This window comes from Myotis yumanensis, unplaced genomic scaffold (assembly GCF_028538775.1).
Source record: "Myotis yumanensis isolate MYYU_CA2020_CCGP unplaced genomic scaffold, mMyoYum1.0.hap1 SCAF_5, whole genome shotgun sequence".
In the NCBI taxonomy this organism is placed as follows: domain Eukaryota; kingdom Metazoa; phylum Chordata; class Mammalia; order Chiroptera; family Vespertilionidae; genus Myotis; species Myotis yumanensis.
The window spans coordinates 66,770,320-66,785,153 of NW_027223756.1; the positions used below are offsets into that span (position 1 = coordinate 66,770,320).

General features: G+C 33.5%; 2 protein-coding genes across 5 annotated transcripts in view; one reads left to right on the top strand and one right to left on the bottom strand.

Moving 5' to 3' along the window:
- The window catches only part of ANXA10 (annexin A10), a 66,427-nt gene extending 54,987 nt beyond the window's left edge, over positions 1-11,440 (top strand). Inside the window, 6 exon segments of the mRNA XM_070415441.1 lie at positions 3,958-4,011; positions 4,117-4,210; positions 4,867-4,962; positions 6,976-7,034; positions 9,034-9,156; positions 11,118-11,440. Coding sequence (XP_070271542.1) covers positions 3,958-4,011; positions 4,117-4,210; positions 4,867-4,962; positions 6,976-7,034; positions 9,034-9,156; positions 11,118-11,186 — 495 coding nt within the window. The 3' untranslated portion in view covers positions 11,187-11,440.
- Positions 11,441-13,386: 1,946 nt separating this feature from the next.
- Positions 13,387-14,834, bottom strand: part of LOC139010675 (probable ATP-dependent RNA helicase DDX60) — a 91,198-nt gene continuing 89,750 nt past the window's right edge. For all 4 annotated transcript variants that reach the window (XM_070415438.1, XM_070415439.1, XM_070415436.1 and 1 more), the window contains 2 exons: positions 14,237-14,299; positions 13,387-14,138 (listed from right to left, as the gene is read on the bottom strand). In XM_070415438.1, coding sequence (XP_070271539.1) covers positions 14,030-14,138; positions 14,237-14,299 — 172 coding nt within the window. In that variant the 3' untranslated portion in view covers positions 13,387-14,029. The remainder of the gene's footprint in view (positions 14,139-14,236; positions 14,300-14,834) is intronic.

The window sequence follows — 14,834 nt, forward strand, 5'->3', positions numbered from 1 at the left end:
TAAATCAGAAGGGTGAAAAACAATGGAATAATATTTTCCCATGATATAATAGGGAAGTCAATCTTATTCGTAATTGCAGTTCCTTTTCCCTGAAATTAAATAATAATGCTTTATTATTATAGGATCTATAAGTATCTATATTTGTATATATTATAGTATTATCTGTATAGACTCACGTATTTTAAAATAACACACAATTTATTTCATCACTTGGTTTCACTTAATTTGTATTGAAACTTTACAGGATAAAGTATAACTTCTTAAGTTCAATTTCTAGAGTTTAAACTTTAAGTGTGTGTGTGTGTGTGTGTGTGTGTGTAACCTTGAAATAGCTTTTCACTATAATAAAATTTTTCTATCAACATAGAATATCAAGAATGAGGGTAAATAGAGACCTAGATTTTATCAAACGCCAAGAAAATTAATGAAGTTTACTTAAAGATTATATACTTATAAAGTTTTACATTTCCCGTAAAGTTTAAAATGTATAAAAATGTATATTTAATAGAAATTATTTTACTCATAATAGAAAATAGAAGTAAAAACTTATAAAATATGTATCTTCATATAATCCCTCTTAATATTCACCTTTTTTGGAAATCAAAAGTTCATGATAATTCATACTTCTTAGTAAAATGTATAATTTATCTTAAATTTTAAAATATTTTGAAGATATTCCACTGACTCTTCAGTTTGGAACTCCTGATTTATGATTTGGCTCAGTATATTGAAAAGATTGGAAAAAGATATAAAGTGAATTAGGAAATTGAGACAGTTCATCCCTTCTCCTGACCACTGTCTGTGGGTACACCATTTCACATAGAATCTATCCAAATATTTTACAAAAAGAAAATGGAGTTCATTCTTAAAGGGGTATGAAATTTAGAGCTGATAAGTTTCAATCAAACAATTGAGGGGTGCTGCCATGTAACCATATCTCTTCAACCCTCTTGTTGGGATTAGTATTCTCTCTGTCCCTATCTGCCTGTCTATCTATCATCTATCTATCTATCTATCTATCTATCTATCTATCTATCATCTCTGTAAAACAATAAGGTATGTATTAGATATCTGTTTCTCTTGGCTCTGTTATAATTTAGCTGTATGTCCTTGGATTTATCATTTAACCTTTTTGTGATTCATATTAGAGAAATTCACTCTGTAAATTAAGGGATGTGAACCCATTCTTCTTGCAATGCCCTCCTAATACAAATATTGTAAATTTCTTCAATTATTAATATTACATTCTCTACCTCCATCTGCATGGTGACTTTCAGAATCAGAGGAAAGACTGTCCATGGCTTTCACTTTTTTCACATCATGAAAATTAAGACACACCTCTTTTTGTGAATTAACAGAGATGGAGAGAATCTGAGCACTGGAGCCTAAGGAGTTCATGAAATAGGAAGTGCTGAAAATCACTGTCATATTTTCTGGGAGAGAAGATCTTTCACTGAATCCATAGAGTATTTTCCCTCAGGTCTATTTCTAATAAAGTAATAACTCAGCCAGAAAACGTTCCTCTTGAAAACTAATGCCAATCATTAAACTGGGCTCATAATACTTCCTGTGTGCTTTTATTAAACTAGACTTACAGGAGATCTAATTATCTGTCAAATAATGAAAAATGAGTCACTCGGAGATTAATTAATCAATATATGCAAATCACACTGGAGATGATAAATGTTTTCTCAGAGAAAGAATGGAAACTACCCAACTGGATGCTTACTCCTCATCTTGGCTGTCAGAATTCTCCTTGTGACAGTGTCTCAGACTTGTACAGTGAGGCCTCTGGGGATGTCATTGCCAAAAGCCTCCAGTGATCATTTGTAGTCAGCGTACCTGCTCCAAATATTCTCAGCTATATTTTAATTCCCTTTATTTCAAATTTCCTTTCACATTTTTATTTTGCCCCTAATCCAAATTCTGTACTCATTTATTTCATTTATCTGGCATTTATATCTTAGGCTGTTTTTTTTAAGTGACATCAGATTGATTCTGCCTTAGGGGAAAAAGCTAAATCACAAACTTATTCACTTCCTTTTACTCTATCAGTCTCCTTAAAGTGCTCTCAGCACTGTGGTAATTTGAAAATAATATAACACCCATATCTTACCAATCAATGAAAGTACGTTCACTTTAAATGTTGTCTTCTATTTCTTGCTTATCTATGTATAAAGGACAGTTTTATATGTAAATACACAGATTTTAAAAATAAGAATTGCATGTGTGCATTCTTAGTCACCTGATATTTTATTGTGTCTGATAGGCTCAGTAAGTTTTTCCTTAGCTGTACTCCGCTAGATGATACACATACACAACTTCTGAGTTATGATTAAACATATTAAATTTCCACAGCTAAAATGTACTCACAAGAAAATTTCACTGGGAATAAATTGATCTTTCCCATTTGCCCTCAATTTTTGGTTCGCAAGGGGAAAGAACCAATATTTAATCTAATATGGAAAATTTAATACATAGGATATGTGGAACAGTCAATGTGAGAGTACATGTTCAATAGCATTTATATGTTTATTGAGTTAAATACTCAACTGTCAGATTCCTGGCCCTCCTTCTCTTTAAGATGGCACTTGATGGAGAGGTGAGTGTAGTTTATGAGATGTCTTGGCAACAGGAGAGCAATAGTGTCCCCAGATCATCAATATGTGTTCCACATCCTTGCTCATCTCAGCTATGGAAGGGCAGTTGTGGGCAACTCTGGACATTAGCATATAAGAGTTAGAAGTCCAAGATATGAGTGTTTCTCAGTGTTCGCTGTCAAACCATACAGCTGGTGAATTTATGAGCTTTATGTGTTTATTTTTGGTCACCATTTGGTCAGAGCCAAGTAAACTCTCATGATGGTTTTAGCCTCATCATTACTTTCTCTGGAGCTGAAGAATCCTCCTAAAGACTAGCCGTGTCTCTCACACAGTTCCAGCCAAGTGGTCTACCACATAGCCCCTGGCTCCTGGAACAGTCTGTCTCTGACATGGTCATAAACAGTTCCATCTGTCAAACTCGCCAACCAGAATCTCAGCTGGCATGCCAGTTCCTCCATCGGGAGCAGAGAAGAAATTTGGGACCCATTCATGCCACTTAGGTGTTAAGATTAATTCAAGAGAGTTGTATCCAGCACCTCCCTCTGCCCAGTTGTGCTTCATATCACAGCAATGTGGCCCTTTCCGGAGTCTGAAAAGATGCTAGAAGAAACCACTTTATCCTTCAGTGTTTTCTCAGTACAGAATATATATGGGGGGGGGGGGGAGGATGAAATAAAAATAAAAAAAGCCATTTCTCCACATCTCAAACCAAATGAAAGGCTAAATAAACTGATCACTTATCTCTCCTACCTCCCTCTTCCCTCTTGCCTGCATATTACTCAGCGACCAGAGGATCATGCATTGGGTCCTCCTATTTTGAAATGCACATTCCTTAGGTCAACTTGGCCATGTCTATTCTTTATATAATGAAGGGATGGGGATAAAACAAATCACAAAATATTGGCACTCCACCAAATCTAGATTTCATGGTTATTTTATTGTTGCATGTATCTCATCTCATATGTCGGAGACCGAATATTAACTCATTCTTCCTCTGTGCATTTTCACTCTAACAATGTTAAATCTCATCTCTACCACCCACGGCCAGGCACTGGATGCTCTTCTTTATGGTAAAGAAGATACTTCACAGAAACTTGGAAAAGTGAAGAACATTTCAACATCTTTGAAATATTACCACTGCTGCAAAGAAAAACAAAATAAAACAAAAAGAACCCACATTTAAAGAAAAGATATTTCATAAAGTATTCAAGAAAGATAAGGCTAACTCTAAATAATGATAGAACTTTCTTAGGAATTACCAATGTGTTTGCAATTCAAAGGTTTTTGTCCCAATAATTCTATATAAATTGTCAGTTAAGAACAGTTACAAAGGAAAACCATGCTTACTTTACAGGGAAGCAGAGAGGAAGGTTACACAGACCCTGCCATGGCTGCTCAGGATGCAATGGTAAGTAGAACCAGCTCTCAGAATGACTGTAAAGAACAGTTGATTATTAAACTGGTCTGGCCTGGGTAGGTTCTGATGCTCCTTCCTGCATCTCTGATGTTTCAGGTCCTGTGGGAAGCCTGTCAGCGGAAGACAGGGGAACACAAAACCATGCTACAGGTGATCCTGTGCAATAAGAGTTACCAACAGCTGTGGCTGGGTAATTAGTAATCAGGTTTCTTTTCAGATACTTAACTGATTATATAATAGAAAGCAAGTAATTAATGGGAAAAAAAATAGGAGGAGGGGGAATGTTACATATAAATAGAAGAAAGCCAGTTATCTCAAAGGTACTGATTTGGAATTGTGTTTATACAGACATGCTTCACCTAAAAACATTACTAAGGAATAAAATTTCCCTATAATTTTATTTTTTCCAATAACTGCATATAATCTTTAAATAATGAACCTTTAAAAACCATCTCTATTTTTGATGGAGAACTTACTCAACTATATAGTGAACATAGCTTAATCAGCCTATTGTGAGTCAAGATCATTATTTTTGACATCATGAGTTATGTGAAGCTGCTGTATTGATCTAAGAGTTGCACTCATATTAGTTTGCACTTTGATTTTCCCCAAACTGCTGTACCTTTGTGTTTCTCTTATTTTTTAAATTCTTTTATGTTTTCTTATGTATATAAGACATACAGAAATATATAGACATTTTAAAAGATGGTCTACTTCAACCCAACTCCCATCCCTATACTTTATTTACCTTCCCTGTGTATAGCAATGTAATCAATATTTGTATTTTAAATGTATCATATTTATAAATCTATGATATTTCTATTGAATTATATCAATTTGTTAAAGTATTCCAGGAATTTCAAAATATTTCTGGGCAAGACATAGTGGATGCCATTAATGAATGTTACGATGGATACTTTCAAGAGCTGCTAGTTGCGATAGGTGAGTAATAATTTAGTTAGTGTACAGCAGACCTTTTATTCCACCACAAATGCTGATTGGCTCTGATTATGTTAAAGATGCATAAGGAAGCTATTGGTTGAGTCACTTTCTCCTAAATTTAGTTATTTAGAAGGGATGTTAACTTTATAGAGGAAAAGTACATCAGCTACAGATCCAATGCACTAAATTCGCACACTGACCACTTTAATGAATGAACATACTTCCCTAATAGCTGGTTCAACTTCCATACTAAGAAACATTGGATTCTCAAATGTGCTCTCTCTCTCTCTCTCTCTCTCTCTCAATTGGAGTCTCACACCTTTAAATTCATTTGTTTTCCATTCCCTTGTTAAAGAGCAGATTAATGCTAGCAATATGGGTTATTTTTCTCCATGAGGAAAAGAGTGTTTTGATACCATGTCTAATAAATTTATGCCTTTAGGGGTAAGTCTTACTATAGAAAAAGATTTACCAAGTTGCTCCTTTAGTGGTGATTTCTTCAGGCTACTGTGAGGAAGTATACTTTCTGCTTCTTCCTAAGTGAATAAAAGTATCCCTACATAAAGGAGAAACAGTGGTAACTATCCATAAAAACCACTATGAACTTCCCATGCTTTCCTCTGTGCTGTGCTATGGCTTGAGAGCACACATTACAAAGATTACAAATGAGGGATCGTTTTAATATGTTGCTTTTAGTAGGCAAACATTAAGTACTCAGATATTTGTTGAACGAATGAATATTGTGGTTTTTCCATCTCTAAAGTGACAAACACATACACGGGCATGGAAGCTGAAAAATAACAGAATTTTAAGCTAGGGTTCCATAAAAAAGGTTTGGTGAGTTCTATGAAATCCCTAAAATAGTATACAAAATATGAACACTTGTGTATTTTTCTGAGAATAATGTACATACATTTCAGTAAATTTTCAATATAATTTAATAATTGCATTTGGGGGGGGTGAGGTCATGTGCAGGGATGGGGGAGGGGGAGGGTGGCCAGGGAGAGGTCAATGGAGGAAAAAGGAGACATGTGTAATACTATGTGTAATAATTTAAACAATAAAGAATTTTAAAAAATAAAAATAAATAAAATAAATAAATAAAAATTAAATAAATAATTAAAATTAATAAAATAAAATAAAAAACACACAAAAAAAGCACAAAGCAGTGGGCTCAGACAGGAAATAGTGGACATTAGAAATAACAAAACAATTTAACTGCTTCATTCATTCATATTAATTATTTATTATTTTGGTCATTGACTTAGGCACTGCATATGGGACAGTAAAACCACAACAAAAGCAACAAAAGTCCCCATCCTTAAGGCATTTACATTCTAGCAGCATTCTATTTATTTTGCATAGAAGTTATAGACATACATACATTACTCATTCCTTTCTTAATTGATTGACTTATTCAAATAAACAATATTGAATGTCTATAATCATCAACTGACTTTCATCAAGGACTACTGTTGTCTAGACTCTTAGGCTGTTCCAATGCCATAATTGTTTTGATGAAATGATTTCTAACACTGATATAGACCAGTTATTGTCCATATAGTTTCTTCTTAAGAGATTTAGATCTAGTCACAAACCTATATTCTAAAAATAGTGTTTAGGAAGATGAACCACTTGTAAGGGGTTATGTCACATTGAATTCTACAGTAATAAAAATCTATAACAGTGGTGGTAACCTGGGTCTTTTTGAAGCTCTATTTTCAGATAAAGAGGACACATTTTATGGAGGAAATAAGAGAGTTTCAAGAGACAGAGATAAATGAAAATCTGAATTAATCATTATAATATTATTTCTTTATGTTTTTTATTGGTTACCACTAATCTCAATGTTGAAATTGCAATACAGTATATAATGACAGATCCTACATAGAACTCACAAAGACCTTTCCAAAACTGTCACGGAAAAATAGTGTGCTCATTGTTTCTCAAATTTTGAAGAAAATATATATTGTCACTCTCAAACTTTCTTTTTTTCTCTCTTATTTTTTCTAGTTCTCTGTGTTCGAGACAAACCAGCCTACTTTGCTTATAGACTACATAGTGCAATCCATGTAAGTATGACCCACATATTTAAAAAATTTCTCCAGAAGTCGTGTCTACTTCCTCAAATTACTAATTTTACTTCCATTATTTAAATATTGATTGTCATTTTTAAACTTGTGTACAAGTATACTCATTAAAAAGAAAATATGTTCAAGTGAAAAATGTATTATATACCAAATGATACCCATCAAATAAAAATAATCCTCTGCTTTCTATATCAAATTGAGGAACCTAAGAAATATGATTCCTTGGGGCCTATCTTCTGCATGTGCTTTAGCATTTCTTAGCAACTGAACAAACTGGTAAATCCAAATGCTTCGTTCTTTTTTCCTTAATCTTCACCCGAGGATGTGTTTATTGATGAGAGAGAGAGAGAGAGAGAGAGAGAGAGAGAGACAGACAGACAGAGGTTGCCTCTCAAAACCTAGGTATGTGCACAGGACAATGATGCTCTAACCAAATGAGTCACCACGTTGGGTTAAATGCTTTTGTATCTTGCTAAAGACCTTAACCTCATACTAATTGCAAGTGCAAAACATATGGCATAGAGCAGAAAATGTCAAAACATTACACACTCTGCGTAAGAAATTGCACATTCCTGAAATTTAAAAACACAAAATAATGTCAGTGGTTATATTTAAACATCAAATCTTACTTTAAAAATAATACTCAAAAAAGATAGTTAGACAGCAGTAAACTCTAAAACTATTTTTGTTAAGTGGGAATGTTTTTCAGTAATTTAGTATGCTAGTCAATTTCACATCCTTTGGTTCATTCATTTTTAAAGAAACTAACACTTAAATGCCTGAGAAAATTCACACCTTATCCATTATGTGCACGAAACATATGTAGAAAAAGAAAAGACCTGATACAAATCATTATACATATGTCAAAGCCTTGAAAACTCAATGGGGATTTAAAACAATTCACTAGTACGGTAATTTTAATCGTAAGAATATTTTTTTCTCAAATAAATTTTAACAAACTTCTTATAGTTTGTTAAAATTATAGTTCTTATCCCACCACACTGGGATATTATGCTAATTGTCAAGAATACTTCTGTTACATATATTGTGTAAAGAGTATTTTTCTTATTTATGTGCAAGAACCTATGTGTCCTCAGAACAAAAAGGAAGATTAAATGTTCATTATCCTCCATTTCTCTTTTATTCTATTTCCAAGCAGAAAATGTTGATTTGATTTTTAAGCATTATATAAAAGGGTGTATTGGGTAATGCTATTAGATGATTACAACAGTTTTCTTCTCCAACAATAGAATAAAGCTTCACCTGTGAGTGAAGATGGGAACATAATCACAATTACCAACTCTAATTATGCCCAAATGAGGGCTACTTATTCTACTGCTAAATAAAAACTGTACCTCTGCTGTGTGTTGCAATGCAAACAGGAAGTTATGTGTACCCCCAAATGGTATGAAAGTAAAGAGGGGGATGGTATATTTATCAAATAATTAAATTTGTCATACATGAGGCTCTTGAATGTACAATATTGGTCAAAAGCTGTGTTCACAACCCCTAGCCAGAGAAAATCTTTGTGTCTTCCTCCAGTGAATGATATGCGAGTTAAATATGGAAATTTGGTTAGATCACTCATTTCAGTCACTTCAAATTAGGGAAAGCTTTTTAGTGGGCCTGCACTTAAAACATTGACATCAAATATTAGTTTATGCTGACTGGCCACTGGATGTCACCATTCCTCCATTTAAAGAGACAAGTTGTAAAACTATTCTTTCTGAAGCTAGTACACAAATATTGATTTATTTATTTTTTTCAGTATTTGAGCTTAAATCAGCAAATATTTCAAGTACCTAAAATTTTAATTTTTATAATTGAATCTGACTTGGGCACTCCCTGAATGGTGATGCCCGTGGTTGAGGGATGCAGGGAGAAGAGCAAGTTGCTATAGAAAAGAGGAGGGGTCTATGTCAGATGAATTATAAGGTACTGTTCTCTAATTTTTTTTTCTTCCCTTTTCTGTATCTTTTAGGACTTTGGTTTCCATAATAAAACTGTAATTAGGATTCTCATTGCCAGAAGTGAAATTGACCTGATGACCATCAGGAAACGATACAAAGAGAGATATGGAAAATCCCTATTTCATGATATCAAAGTAAGTCTCCCATACGTGATTTATTTTGACCCATAGTTGGTTCTTTTTGAAACTTAAATAAGAGCTTTAGGTTAAATAACTTCATGTTATAATCTAAAAAGTTAAGTAAACTGACAGGGATAATGGACTTCAGTACATCAGGCAGTCAGTGCAACAACAGTGCTGAGGAAATCCCTCCACATCAGTTACAGATCTTATTCCTCTTTCACATGTTTTAAGCAAACACCATTGATGTAATCACACACAACATTAATTTCCTAATTGTGTAATTGTGTTTTATGAGCTAAATGCTGAAGTACTGAAGTATGACCAGCATTGAGAAAAATACATTTTGCAACAAGACCACATTGTGGAAAGGTTTCTAAGATCAGTTCAGCTGTCTTCTCATATTGTCATAATAGGCAGGGTAGCCATAGATGGTAATTTGGAGGAATTTAATGCTGATATGTAAAATTCTATACATTCCTATCCCTTTAGCTTTTGAAGGGGGAAGAAGTAATGATTCAGAAGTAAACAAGCCAGTTTTATCATTCTGATATGTTTAAACTTTACCCTGGATTTTGATAAAACCTAGCAAAGAATTATCATACTATATAGAACCACCTATGTAATTTGTGCTACCCAATGGAAAATGAAAATGATTGATCCCTTTTACAAAAAATTATAAAGAATTTCAAGATGGCACCAGTGGAACATTAAACCAAGCACAGGCCCTGAGGATATATTTTAAATTCTATTTCCCACATACTTACTTGTTCACAATGGTTTCCACTAAAATTTTCAATTGTACAAATGGCTTTTTAATAGAAAGCGAGATCCAGAAGCAACTCAACAACCCAACGATCAAGAGACCACAAAAACAGAAGACCTGATAGCCCCTTGAGTAGCCAAAGTGGTTTTTAGGAGGAAGAGTTTTGGTAGACCAGTTGAGATAAATCTTATCCCTGTGTCTTTGATTAAACTCTTGTTAACTCATTTCAAACCCTAAATTTTTAGTGATGATAAACATTACTCATTGAGAAATGCATGTCATAACTCATTTTCTAACTAAACTAATTAAAATACATTTACTGCAAATAATTACAGCCATGTCAAAATCTACTAATATTTACATATTAATATTTCACTTTACTATGTTGGTTTAAAGCAGTAAATTATAATTACATTACATTGTATAAGAGAACATTAATATGATGATTGATTCTTAACAAAGATAGGTCTTAGAATTCCATTTATTTACTGCTATCATTGTTTTGAAAAACTTAGAAATAATAGAAGGGAATAAAAAGAAGATAAAAGTTACCCTAATTGTCCACCACAGATAATAACCATCATAAAATTTATTTTAGATGCTTTCTGTCTTTTTAAAAATATATATAAATATGAATATGTTTTACCACTCAGAGGAGTATTTTTATTGCATAACTTGGAAAGTACGTGAACTACTCCACATTATTACATATTGCTTTTTATTTTTTCACTATCATATATATTATAGCATAAATCTTCATGCTCATAAATAATTGATAATTATTTCCTTAGGATTGATTTCATGAAGTAGAATTACTTCATTGATTAATGTTAACATTTAGAAGTCTTTTGAAGGCATAATGCCAATTTGTTCCCCCCCGCCCCCGACACTATCAAGATTTATAGCAATATTAGGACACTTCTTTCTAAAGTTGAGAAGAAGATTTAATGCTACTTCAAGTTACTCTTCTTATAAATACACATTAGGGTTCAATCAACTTTATATAAACCCCATTCTATCGACCATGGTATTATATTTCAGCAACTTCCACTGGGAATAATTCTCAGGAAACATTAAATCTTTAGATGAAAAAGTAAATACTTTTGAATAGGCTAATAGCCCATGGGTCTTTCATACTGTAGTTCAGAGAAGTTATGCTTCTTTTTAGAAATATTGTGACATTTTATTTAAAATGCATTATTTCTTTCAGAATTTTGCTTCAGGGCACTATGAGAAAGCGCTGCTTGCCATCTGTGCTGGGGATGCTGAAGACTACTAAATCAGGGGAAGGCTTTGGAGCACTGTTCACGCCTCTTTATAAACATGTCAAATATAGATTTTGTCGTGAATTTGCATTGTTAGTAGCATTGTAACAAAACTATGAATCATATTCCCTCTTCTATCTTTAAAATTATTCTAAGCCAAAGAAAACTGTGTTGATACATTTATGTGAGACTGGATTTTTACTTATTATCTAAATCAAAGATTTATTAAATTGTGTATAATGGAATAATAAAAAATTATTACATTGAATTAGATTTTATTTAAATATAAACCATTGACTTTGTACAACAAGAGATTCTGCTTATGGCTGCCCTTAGCATGCTTTGGGAGACCAATGGAAACACAATGTGTGGCCATGCCCCTTAGAAGAATTTTTAAAACTCTTGGACAAATGCAATAAATCTAAAGTGAACATGTAAAGCCACCTTTAAAAGCAAATAAAAGTGTTCTGGCCCTGGCCAGGTGACTCAGTTGGTTGGAGCATTGTCCCATACACCAAAAGTTTGTGGATTTGATCTTTGATCAGGGTACGTATGGGAAGCAACCAATCAATGTTTCTCTCTCTCCCTTCCTCTCTCTCTCTTAAAATCAATAAACATTTCCTCAGATGAGGATCAAAAAAGAAAAAGAAAAGAAAAGAAAGGTATTATACAGCACAATGCAGTCAGGTATATGCTTGTCAGGCTTAGATGTGCAAGACACTTTGATGTAAAAATAAGAGTATCTGTGTGTGTGTGTGTGTGTGTGTGTGTGTGTGTGTGTGTGTATGTATTTGATAACCACTCTGGTATAGGCAATTTATTTCTAGCTAATTCTTTTTTAATGTTGGTGCCTAAACAACCATTTGCTCATTGCTTTTTGTTTTCACTTCTTAACATCAGCATCAAAGTCTTTTGACAATTACTATATGCTTCGTGCCATCAGTTTAGCCTGTGTTTCAACATTCAGTAAATTAGGAGCAGCAAGCAACAACAACAAAAAAATACTCACTGAGGTCAGATTTGGGGGAGAATCTAGACTAATGCCACAACGTAGCCTAGAGTAAAAGCAGAGATGAGCCCACAACAGAGGCTCCCAACATAAGAGGAAACACAAAAACTGAGATCATGGACAGCAGTGATTCATGAAGTCACCCAAGGAAAATGAGAACATATATGCAATAAATCTAGATGAACTGGTGAAACAGATAGAAGTGCTTTACTCCACTGCAACATTTTTTAATTGTCTATTGCCCATTTCCTATAGATCTGTTTCTACTGGTCTCAGGAGAAAGGAAAGATGTTCTCAGAACCCTGTGTCTGATGGGAGGAATGACACAGGACATTTAGCACACAATGACTGGGTACAACATAGGACAATTCAGACTTCTGAAATTGCTCTCAAGATTTACAATGAAATAGTACTCAGCCACAGAATGAAATCTTACCTTTTGCTACAGCATGGATGGACCTACAGGGCAATATGCAAAGTGAAATAAGCCAGTCAGAGAAAGACAATTACTATATGATTTCACTTGTAAGTGGAATCTAAAGAACAAAAATAAATGAACAAACAAAATAGAAACAGGCTCATAGATATAGAGAACAGACTGATGGTTGCCAGAGAGGGGAGGTTGTGGGGCTGAGTAAAAAAGGTAAAGGGATTAAGAACAAACTGGTAGTTACAAAATAGTCACAGTTACACAAAATGTAAAGTACAGCATAGAGAATATATCAATAATATTGTAATAACTATGTGTGGTGTCAGGTGAATATTTGAAATATCAGGAGGATCACTTTGTAAAGTATATGATTGTCAAACCAGTAGGCTATAAACCTGAAACTAATTCAAAATAATATTGAATATAAACTGTTGAAAAATAAAATAAAATAATTCAACTTATTGCTATGGTATATGATGTTAAATTATTTTAACTTGAGCTTGGTTTCTATCTTTTAAAATATCATTACATTTAAAGCTGAAAATAATAATTGTTCAAGACATTTGACATAGCTACTGTATAAGCTAAAATTCTTGGAAGAAAAAAATTGTTAGAATTGCTGTTGAGAATTTAGATATTTAAATAAAAAATTTCCTCAATGACATCTTTCAATAAGTTGTTCAATAAATTGTGAAATCTACACTTTAGCTAGGTAATACATTTTATTTCATCAGCACAGGAAAAAAATCAAATAAAAAACAAATCCAGACTTAAATGATGAGAGACTTTATTTGAAGAAAAACACACAATTACTACAACAAGTGGAGAGGCCTAGTGCAATAGGAAAGGTGGGGGGGGCTAATGAAATAGGAAAGCACCCTGCCTGTGAGATTTTCGGTGGTCTCAAGGTCAGTCAGAACATAATTTTAATTTCTATGGATAGAAAAACAAGGCTAGAAACAATTATGTATAAGAAATGGCATGAATGTGTGGTGATCTGGGGATGTCTTTGGTTGAGCTTCCTAGTCATAGTTGCTCTGAGATTGGACAGTTGATCAGGGATAGCTGATCTGAGAATGCCTCTAGGTGATTTTCAGGAAGGCCTTAAGGGTAGATTAAGGGTCAGGACCTGTGGGGAGGGGAGAAGCCTAACTAACGTTGGTCAAGGCAAGCAAGCAGATCTTTGTCAGCAGGAGAGAACAGTTCAGCTAATCATTTAGGAGGCAAAGAATGGGAGCTGGGAGTGTATATTGAAGATTGTCATAGGAACACAAGGGTGTTACCTGTAAATCTAATCTATGTCACAGAAGAAAGGGTGGTTCTTTGCGGTAAACCATTTTGTGAGACACAAAAGGGCAAGAACATTTCTTGGCCATTTCTGTTTTCTAGGAGCACAGTACTTGAGTAAAATGTAATATTCAGTCTATTGCTTTTTTTCCTAAGACTGAACGGAATGCTTTACTCAGCTGTTTAAATGCTAACACAACATTGTCATCTTCATCATCACATAATTCACTCAGTGAAATCCTGTAAAAGATTAATGTTTAAATTATTACCATTGTTATTTCTACTTAATGGTACTTAGCTGGTTATAGGATCTTTAAATGCAAAAATCTTTACTATACCTGATGGACTGAACAGTCAGTGCAAAATCCCTGATAAGAGTAAAAGCATCTCCCATATTTAACCTATGGGGGGGAAAAAGACAAAGTGACATTTAAAGAATACATTGCTTTTTGGTGTGTTATCAATCTACAGTAAAGGAAGTAATAAATGACTACCTAATTCTGACCTTTCCACAAAAAATAAAAACACATATGGAAAGACTGCAGAGAAGTGTTTGTGTCCTTTGTACCCAGTATTTCACTATGCTCATTTTACTCCTAAATTGACTAAACTAGTAGAGGCTAATCATTTCTATAAAAAAATTATGACTTGCAGTTTTCATATGCCAGCATATTATTATTACTAAATTTAGGTATTTCACACATGTTCAAAACAGTGCCAAAATAAGAGATGTCACTGAAAATGCAGTGTAGGCAGCTCCAAGGACCCATCTTTTCACAGAAACATCAATATATATACTTCACATATATATTATATGTATATATGTATAATACATACATATATATACATATATATATATATATATATATATATATATATATATACACACACACATATATATACATATATATGTATATGCAGGAACTGTCAGAATCA